Source organism: Nelumbo lutea, chromosome 1 (genome assembly GCF_056320005.1).
Source record: "Nelumbo lutea isolate HS-2025 chromosome 1, American lotus-T2T, whole genome shotgun sequence".
NCBI classification, from domain to species: domain Eukaryota; kingdom Viridiplantae; phylum Streptophyta; class Magnoliopsida; order Proteales; family Nelumbonaceae; genus Nelumbo; species Nelumbo lutea.
Window position 1 is genome coordinate 147,286,363 of NC_142684.1, and position 10,590 is coordinate 147,296,952.

Genomic DNA, 10,590 nt, shown 5'->3' on the forward strand with positions numbered 1-10,590 from the left:
GAGTTCAATTCACACCATTGATTGAATGGGCCCAGATAAAATCCCTTGCTTGGTCTTTCATTTGGCTCCCTTATGATTTTTTTTTTTAATAATTATTAATCAAATAGAGCTAGAGCCCACACCAATGTGGGGTCTACATCTATAATGGGTTTATCCAGGGATGTTAATGGGTTGGGTTAAATGGTAAACGCGAATTGACCTGATAGGGTCTGGTTAGGGTCAATATATTTGGCTTTAGGATTGGGTTAGGGTTTTTATTATTCGACCCAAGTTGAGTTTGGGTTTTGATTGACCCACTCTTACCGGGTCATGATACTTTGTATACAAAGTATTCTTGTAAATATTTTTTTTTTTTTACTTCTAACTCTATAGCTTTAAAGTTTAAGATTTATTTATATGTTGATTTTTATTTTTTTTTTAAATGAGAAAAGTAAAATTTTAGATTTTATAAAACAATTTTCTAACTTAAATTACTGAATTTTAGGTTTTCAAAATGTGTTAAAAAAATATAATTGAAATATTATAGTAGGTCAATTCACTATCGGGTTAGGCCCTATATGGTCAGGTCGAGTTGGTTTAAAAAATTATGTATTTTTAAGACGAGTCGGATTCGGGTTGAGGCAAATCCGACCCGTTGACATCCTTAGGTTTATCTCTTCTTCGTTTTTGGATAAGTAGAAGGGTATGGGTTTTATCTCTAAAACCGCAAACTGTAGCGTAGTAATATCACAATCAATTTCCCCCCTCCCCCGTACATTTACATAACAGAGAGAGATATTTTACAACAGAAATAGAACTAGTATTGCTTGGAGTTTAGAGGACACTTGTCTTTCGAGCGGAAATAGTTCTCACGGGTCACGAGCAAGCACGACTACTTATCCCTTTGAGAGCGTGAGTCTATTGTTTCAAAGGCCAAAGCATCCCTATCAGAAAGCTCTCTCTAGGTTTAGGTTAGGGTTTCTGTGGTCTCAACTCTCAATCCCTTCTCTCTCGTCTGATCGTCTGATATTACATCTTACGATCTGTAGTTTTAGATACAGCTTATCCTACTCTTTTATCTTCGGGTTGTTTGTTTCAGCGTCCATTCTTATACTCTGCCTCTATCTCCTCCCTGTTTTGCCCAAGATTACATCTTTCCATCCGGTTATCACTCTATATACTCAGTTGAGATTTTGCTTGTCGTCCAAAGTTTGTTTGCGTTGGTTTTTTCGCAAGTTTGGATTTCTATTAGCAGTCAGTAGGTTAGGGTTCGAGTTCTTCTGGAATCGTCTCTAGATTAGGATTTTCGAAGATGATGCAACTTGCCACCGGAGTTGTTCCGCCACCGATGGCTCCTCCACCGATAGATCAACAACACCAGCAGCATCCACAGCAACAACCACTGCCACAACAGCAGTGGATGATGATGCCTCCACAGCAGCCTCTTCAGCCTCAGCCTCCTCCCATGTGGAACCAGCAGGCACCTCAAGTCCCACAGCCGCAAGTGTCACCCCAACAACCCCAACCCCAACCACAACAACCGCAGCCGCAGCCTCAGTATCCGTCTGCACAGCCGGCGAGTGCGGATGAGATCCGCACACTTTGGATCGGGGACTTGCAGTACTGGATGGAGGAGAACTATCTCCACAGCTGTTTCGCTCACACGGGCGAGGTAAGGCTGTTTCCACTATACATCCATCTCTAATCCATCGTGTGCTTTCTTGGATTTTGTTTTTTATATTTTAGTACGCTATAATTCCAAAAGTGTCTCTTCAAACTTTAACAACTTAAAAGCAGAATTTTGTTTTCGATTATTCAGATGTATCATGTGTCACGATCTCTTATATGGTTCTCAAATAATATTTTTTCTTTTACATAATACGTGGAATCTATGGAGAAAGAAAAAAATAAGGAGGTAAAAAGTTTTAAGCAATTTATTGTTGTTAAGTTTATAGGCTCCTAACAAATTTATTGTGCTTATTAATCTCTATAATATGGTTTACTTTACACCATTTATTTCATCAGTATAAACAACAGTAACCAACAAAACCATGCCATCTATTGTGTACTTTAGCCCGTATCTCCACTCCCACACCACCAAAAAATGCTTTTATTCTTCAAAGACTGTGATTCACACTGTTTACTTCTATCCCTTGAGGATTATTAAATTTGAACATAGAGGTTATAGATTCAACAAGAAGGGGAGAACTCTTTTTCTCTGAACAAGTCAACTACATTGCGTTAGGAATCTGGCTGATGTTTTGGAACCTTTTATTATTTTCTGGGTGTCATTGATGACCTCTTTCTTTCAACGTATATTGCAATATAATTTTACTATCAATGTTTATTATTGTTCAGTGTTTTAAAAGCACAAGGCACAAAAAAGGCGCAGGGGCCAATTTGCGCCCTAGGTGCAAGGCACAAGGTGAGCTGTGCCCCTTTTTGAAGCAAGGCCAATGTGTATTGGCCAAGTTGGTATCTTTTTTCTATCTATTAATTTCATTGGCAGAACATAAGAAGTACAATGATCAATTTTTTTTCCTGCTGAATACTTTATTGATGGATTCACTTCATTAAGGTTTGGTGATAGTTCTTGAAATTGCATGAGTTTCTACAAAATATTTGCACACATTTGTATTTTCTTAGTGTAGTCCTTTGTATTCAAGTAGTTTGTGAAACCATACTCAAAACCAAGGTAGGGATGCAGCAGTCATGCTGGTCGATAGTGTTAATTTGATTTTACATGTCTTCCATTTGTTTTATGATTATTTTCTTAATCTCGTTTTCTGGTATTGAGGACATTTCTTTTACTCTACAGGTTGCTTCTATAAAAGTGATCCACAATAAACAAACTGGTCAGTCAGAGGGCTATGGTTTTATTGAGTTTTTGACTCGTGCTATAGCAGAAAGAATCTTGCAGACATACAATGGCACATTGATGCCTAATGTTGAACAGAACTTTAGACTGAACTGGGCTACTTTTAGTTCCGGTGACAGGCGCCCAGATGATAGTCCTGACTTCCCAATATTTGTCGGGGATTTGGCCATTGATGTCACAGACTACATGTTACAAGAGACATTCAGGAGTCATTATCCCTCTGTCAAGGGTGCAAAGATTGTCACTGATAGAACAACTGGGCGTTCAAAGGGTTATGGATTTGTTAGGTTTGGGGATGAAAGTGAACAAATACGTGCCATGACTGAAATGAATGGAATGTTCTGTTCCACAAGGCCAATGCGTATTGGTCCTGCTACTACCAAGAAGAATGTGAGCGGTCAGCAATATCCAAAAGGTATGTTTGTTATCATGATGGGTTACTTTATAGTTTCTTCACAAAACTGTGATTTTAGTTTTAAGATACATGAACATTCTAGGGGGACTGTTATTTTCTTTGAATTCAAATATTCTAAAACAAAAGTTGCTGTTTGTTTTGTTTGTTTTTTAATTTTTACATCAGCATTTTTTGGAGCATTGAATGTTTGCTTTGACATTTCTCGAGGCAGAATCTCGATATGCTGCTGTTAAGTTTGCTTTTCCTTCAGTTATGAACTTGAAGATAAGCGGAAGTTTTCAAGTCATTTCCTTCTAGTTCTTTCCTTTGTAAAATTGGGCACGTTTAATGTAGTTGAAACTTGCAAAAACTTATAGAACTCATGTTGTCTCAAAGCAGGATGCGAGGCTCTCTCATATAGGGGCCTGGAACTGATTTCAGCTGAAATGATTCCCCTTTAGAGCGTGGCCTCGTCTAGGTCAGTTTTTCTGTTTATGTCATACATTGTCCTTAATTTCACATTTCCGTGGCATTTTGCTACATTTTCGATTTACTTTTCCAGTTCCTTATATTTGAAAAGTTGTCAGTCACTTTACATTTCATTCAGTGTTCCAAAATTTTAATTTTTTTTGTCTGTTCTTTTGGTTTTTTACATCAGTAAGAATTGGTTAGATTTTTGTGAATCAATTCCTTTACGCCATTTTTATTATAGCTGTTGAATGTTACTATTTTGTTTGTTGTCCTTTGTTCATTTCTCATTCATGTTTCCAGTTTTTTTACTCCATTGAGGACAGAATAAGGTTTTCCTATGAGTTTAGATACCATTTGTTTGGTGCTTGTAAATCCAGATGCCTAAATCTGCAATTAGGTGGCACACTTTTAGTGATTTTAATGTGGCCATGTGGTTACCTTTTGCCCCTTCCTAGACTAGGTCTTCTTGTGGCATCTATAAACTTGATCCTTTTACCCCAACTTTGTCTCCTCGCTTGTTTTCTCATTTTTGGCCTTACAAGGATGGTTTGAGTTAGAAGGGTTTGCCACATGATTTATTTTATAATTATATCCTTTTTAACTTTTCCTGTTCATTGAGGCATATTACAAAAGCTTTAACAGCATTTGTGTGTTTGTTGGAAGTCATATTTCAGCTTAAATTCCCAGCATGAAGAATGGTGCACATTTGCATGTAGGTTTTCTGCTTCCTACTCATTTACAGTTTTCTAAGTGTGCATGTGCTTTGCATGTGTCAATTCTAGACGATGATAAAGATAATGATATTAATAATGTATCCAAAAAATTCTATAAATATGTATTTTTTATTTATTTATTTTTGTTTTTATTATTATTAATTGAATGCAGATTGCTAAATCCAAATCTGATAACATAAACACCTCACCTAAATATGTAATAATTGGATCGGTTTGTAAAGTTTTAAGTATCATTGACAGGCCTACTTGCATGGCTAGGTTCTTTTTAGTAATGTTTTATCTTTTTGGTGTATCTTTTTTTGTTCATTTATCAAAAATTTAAGATTTAAATGAAGGGAATTAAATGAGGTGAAAAGTAGTAATTCAATTTACAATTTGAACTTCACAATTAAATAGGGCCAAAATTAAAATTTGAGTATTCTAGTCAAAAGAAAGGTCCACAATCTTGTTCATATTCTTAATAATAGTGTAAATATAGAATTATATATGCGTTCAAATTTCCTTTTTTTTGTATTTTTGTGTGTGAAAATAATTCTGATATGTCACACTTACTTTTTGTGTACTATGATAATTATATAATATTAAATGTATGCCTGAATGTTTTTTTTTTGCCAAATTTGTATTTTTTATTTTTGTAATTTTATATTTTATTAATTTTTATTATTTATTTATGACATTAAATGTTAACACATTTGATTCAAAAATTGAACTATTGATCTTTTCCAAACAGTAAAATAATTTCATTTTTTGTCAGATTTATCAAAAAAAAATCATTTTTGGTCAGTTCTAAATTATGTATTTCATTTTCATTATCAATAAAAATAATTATTGTTTATTACACTTATTTTATTAATTTGATTAATAAAAGTATTGTAAATGTGTCTAATTTTTTTTTACGTTTTTAATTGTCTATATTTATTTGTATTTTAAAAATTTTATTGCTTAACTATGACTTCATAGGTTGATCAATTTGATTAAGATGGTTGAATTGCTTAGCCACTAATTGGATAAAGAATAGTTTTGTTTTTTTGAGTCGGTTTTAAAACATATGGGTTTATATATTGTTAAAAATATTGGCATATATCTAATAAGTAGCATTTAGTAGTGAAAAATAACTTCAATGTAAGATTTAATAAGAGAAAATGGGAGTTAATACCTTAAGTATAAAACATAATGAGTGGATTAAATGAGTTGAAAAATAATTAAAATTACATTTTTAACCCTTACAATTAGAGATGTACTAAATACAAAAATATGGGTATCTTAGTAGTCATTGAAGTTGTAATAAAAAGACTTTTATACCCTTTCTCAAATAAAAAATAGAGGGTAATTTTAGGCCAAAAATACTTCTTTTTTGCATTTGCACTTTCATATATAGTATAGATGTGTGGTATGTTTTTTGTTTTCCATTCACTTAATCGTTTGTTGTTATCCTCAGTTTGGAAATGGTAGTATGATATATTCGGGTACTAATGAGTCTAGGCATATGCCTTATAGCTTAAGAGAATGCTTAATTTTTTGTTTAGACAGGCACTTTTATTTTTGATGCCTAGGCTGGGAGAATTCTTTACCTTTCTTCTTTCTTTTTTTCTCTTGGATCTAGTATCTTTCCTCTTTAAAAGCATAAATAATATACAAAATTGAAGGGCGTATTAACACAAATAGCAACGGTATGTAGCTGTAGTAATGATACTACAATGATATGCCTAACCTTTGGTTTGTATCGCCTATGCAGATGCTCTATCACTTAAGAGCGTCTTAGTCATTTAAACATGCACTTTTGTTGTATTAAACATGGCATTTAATTCAAGGGTCAAGGCACCCAACCAAGGGTGTCATCTCACCTAGGCAATGCCTTGACGGAGATGTAGACTGGAGGCACACAACCTCCAGCTCTTTTTAGCTTGAAGTGGCTGTTCTCATTTTGGAGACTGGCTTTCCTCCTTGTTGGTCTGGTTTTTTACCATTGGACCAAGTGGAATAATGCTATTAGTGTATTCTGCTTTGTAGGTATCAATTGATCATATAGAACTTTACAGTGTTAGAATAATGCTATTAGTTTTAGACCATTTCTCTGTATTTTCCCTTCTTATTGGGGACTCTAGGAGATTGTATCTGACGTGTTATATTATTAGTTGTGCACGTGCTCTTTCATGGCTTTGTGTAGGAAATTTTTGTTTGAAGGGATTCATTGAAGAGAGTGAGTGAACAGGGTTCCTGGAAGAATAGTTGAGCTATACCAATGGTCAATTATGTAAATAGTTAGGCACCTGCATGTTTATAGTATTAGCATTAAGTTTTTTTTTTTTTTCCAAATTGGAGCAGAAAATAGTGAACAGCTTTCACCTGTATTCATTATTTGCAGCTTCTTACCAGAACACTCAAGGAACACAGAACGAGAATGATCCAAATAATACAACTGTGGGTACTTTGTTCTGTTTTAGATGTAGAAATGATTTATGTATTGCATGCATTGGTCTCATCAACTAAAATTGCAGATATTTGTTGGTGGTTTGGACTCTAATGTTACGGATGAACATCTGAGACAAGTTTTCAGCCAATTTGGAGAGTTGGTTCATGTGAAGATACCAGTAGGCAAACGCTGTGGATTTGTTCAATTTGCTAACAGGTTTGCAATTTGTCCAACATATGCAATTTATAGTAATAAAAGCTATGATGGCTAGCTACTGATATGGACACCATTTCCTAAAATCCAGCATGTGGATACTCATACAGTTGTTTATTCTATGTTATTTTCTTGTATTTTGCATTTATATATAGTTTTTGAAGCTAAATGTCATTTCTCAAGGCTTATGGTTGTCAAATTCACTTAATTTCTCAAGGCTTATTGCTTATACCATTTTACATATTTTTAGTAGTCTTGATGCTGCAGAGCACATCCAGAAGTAGCAATGCATTATCTGGTATCATATCTGCCATGTAATTTGCATTCTACACTGGTATGCTAGGCCTACACAGTTTTCCGGGTATCACAAGTAATAATCAGTGTAGAAATATCAGAATGCCTAATCTGTTTTGTTTTGTTTTGTGTTTTTTTTTTTCATTCATGGTGCTTCAGAGCTTGTGCTGAGGAGGCTTTACTGATGTTGAATGGAACTCAGTTGGGGGGGCAAAATATTCGGCTTTCATGGGGACGTAGTCCATCCAATAAACAGGTTCCAATATCTCCATTATACAAGTCGCTTGTGCTTTACGAAATATAAATGTTTATTTTACCATGGAACTGACAATTTTACAGGACCCATCTGTTGGATGGGTACAGCTACAACCAGATCCAAACCAATGGAATGGTGGATATTATGGCTATGGTCAAGGGTATGAAGCCTATGGATATGCTCCGCCTCCTCAAGATCCAAACATGTATGCCTATGGGGCCTATCCTGGATATGGAAATTACCAACAACAGGTTAAATCTCAATTCTCTTATCACCTTTTGTAGATATTTTTCATTTAGAGCAACTGCCAGATGAATAATAAGTACCAGCACAATGATGGTTCTAATTTGACAAGCAGTTCCCAAATTAGCCTAGACCTTGATATTTTAAAAAGAATATGTACTTGGTTTGTGTCAAAGGCTACTTTTTTAATTGTTAGTAGAACAGTTTTTTCATTTGTAATAATAGTTGGTTTGATATTTTAATTGTTAGCAGTGCGGGTATAGTTCTATTTTGACAAACAGATCCCAAATTAGCCTAGACCTTTTGATATTTCAAAAAGGAAAATGTAATAATACATAGTTTTGCACTCTACATATTTGTATTTGTATTCCTTCCAAACTGAGCCTTAGGGAAGAGTGCAAATACAAATATGTTCAGTGCAAAATCTTGTATATGGTATTTATACAGTATTTCTTAATTTTGTAATTGCACTCTACATATTTGTATTTCTACTCTTGCCAAACTGAGTATATTGGTCGTATAGTTCAGAAAACTTTTGAGTGCAAATTTCTTTAGACTAAATAAAATATGAGGTAGGTAAATGAAGGTAAATAGGATAATGGTTGTATAGTTCAGAAACCTGTTATCTGTTGATAAGGGTAAAATTGGATTTTTAAATTTTCTGGGCATGTTATAGTGCGTATTCATGTTAAAACAAGCATACCTTATCGACTGACAAGTTTTGACACATTTTGAATTTGGAGCCAACCTTTGCTTCCATCAACTTCCATGCTTCAGGGTGAAAACAAAATTTTCTTCGGTTATTTTGATAGTGCAAGAAAGTTCAGAAGGATGTTTGGTTGCAGTGCAAATAAGTTTGCACTAGTACAAATGCATAGGAGTGCAAACGTAAAAAATTGTAAATTCTTGTTTATTTTTGTTTTGAAATTTACTTTATTCTGCTTCATGTCGTCATTTACTTTATTTGTACTGCAATCAAACTAAATAAACTAAAATTCGAAACAAAAATAGGTCAGAATTTACATTAAATCATTTGCACTGCCATAGTTTTGCATCAGTACAAATTTATTTGCATTGCAACCAAACACAGACGTTTTTGCCAGCTAACATTGAATTCGTGATGCATCTTTCTTCACGTTATTCTAGTTCTGCGTCTATTGGCATTTATCATGTTTTTTTTTTATTCTTTAATTTGAATCGTCTGTTTAACGTCATGTACGCATGCTTCTCTTTGTGCAGTGATTTGGTGTTGATCATCCGGTAGTATTCTGAATGCGGAGGCAAATCAGAGGGAAATGAAGTCCTATTTCTGTACTCTAGTTTTTTCTTCTTTCTTATGCAACTTTGTGAGTTTTAATATTAAGTATACTCTGGCCGAGATCGAGTATGAAAGATAATATATATATTATCTCCGACTTCTGCCATCTAGACTTGAAATTAATTTGTCCTTCTGTTGGAGTTTTGCCAGACACTTTATATTGGAACACTATTTGGGTGTCTCAAAATTTATTTTAAAGCGTTTCCGTCAGGTCAATGAGGTTCCTGTGTGCCTCTACAATAGACATGATTGAGTGTTTGCAGCCACAAAGACTAGGTTAGAACGTCAGAAATTGGATTTTCTTGGTAGCTTCTGTTTTGGGGGTCAAGTTTTTGGAAATGAAGTTCTTACTGGATTCTTTTCTGATTTAGTGATTCTTGTTCCGACAGCGATATTGGAAAAATGCTTGTTAAAATTATGAAAGCTCTCAGCCCCGAAAACCATGATAGCACAGTGATGAGTTTGTAACCCTTGCCCCACCTTTCACTTTTCCTTACTTTCACTTTTCATTGGCAACAGACCATAACCATGTTCGATTTCCAGCCACTCTTTTTCCTAAAAAATTGATCAAATATTGATTCTCAGCACTCCATTTCACCCCCTTATTTTTTTCTTTTATTGTTTTTTTTTGGAACCAAATACCTCCAGGCTCCAGCCGTAGTTTCTGCAACGAGCCAGGAATTATTGAAACCAACCCTAATTCATGCATTTTCTTGTTTTATTCATGAGCATGGATTGATTGAAACCCCCTTGCCATTAGCTCGTTTTGAACCAAGCTATGTTATTATGTGTTTTTTTTATTAAAAGCGCTTTATCAAGCAGATTTTTAACGTTTTTTAAGTGTTTATCGAAAAAACACTTAAAAGCCCGTTTACAGACAATAAGCCCCACCAAACGCAGCATGAGTATTAGATCGAGTGGTTCATATTATCCCAGCGCTCACCTGGTATTAGGTCGCATGCGAGAAGGTATTTGTACATTTCAAGAAAGACGGCGAAGTTCTATTTGTTTTACTGCATAGTTTATAATGCAGCACCCAGGTCGGTCTGAGACTCAATTCAACAACTATAAGATGTGGTTGCCACTCAAACGAACAGAATGCAATGGAGAGTGGATTTGTTTAGTGAATGTTCTTCATATATCTCACCTTGACACTAAATAAATATAAAGGAATGTTCATTTTCTCTAAATTTTGACATCTAAAAATGCAATAATTATATTAAGAGATATAATGGTATTGGTGAACTTATATTTCCTCTAAACTCTGGATGCTGAGAATGTTCTGAATTCTGAAAAATATCAAATATCCATTTTGAGCCCATACAAGAGAACTTTTGTTTGTCTTTTTTGGAGTATCATTGAAAAACAAAAAATTGTATGACTGCACTAATAAAAGA

General features: G+C 34.4%; 1 protein-coding gene across 4 annotated transcripts; it reads left to right on the plus strand.

Moving 5' to 3' along the window:
- Window positions 1-699: 699 nt before the first annotated feature.
- Window positions 700-9,409, plus strand: LOC148878223 (polyadenylate-binding protein RBP45-like). 4 transcript variants are annotated; one of them, XR_016101056.1, is made up of 8 exons: window positions 801-1,651; window positions 2,798-3,272; window positions 6,822-6,877; window positions 6,955-7,085; window positions 7,350-7,416; window positions 7,536-7,632; window positions 7,716-7,883; window positions 9,115-9,409. XR_016101056.1 is itself a non-coding variant. In XM_088951281.1 (7 exons), the coding sequence occupies exons 1-7, from the start codon at window positions 1,292-1,294 to the stop codon at window positions 9,115-9,117; spliced, it is 1,266 nt and encodes a 421-aa protein (XP_088807407.1). In that variant the 5' UTR covers window positions 700-1,291; the 3' UTR covers window positions 9,118-9,409. The 4 variants fall into 4 exon arrangements, 2 of the variants coding, with proteins under 2 accessions (XP_088807407.1, XP_088807406.1); XR_016101057.1 differs by having other exon boundaries at window positions 7,740-7,883; XM_088951281.1 differs by lacking the exon at window positions 7,350-7,416 and having other exon boundaries at window positions 700-1,651; window positions 7,740-7,883.
- Window positions 9,410-10,590: the final 1,181 nt, after the last annotated feature.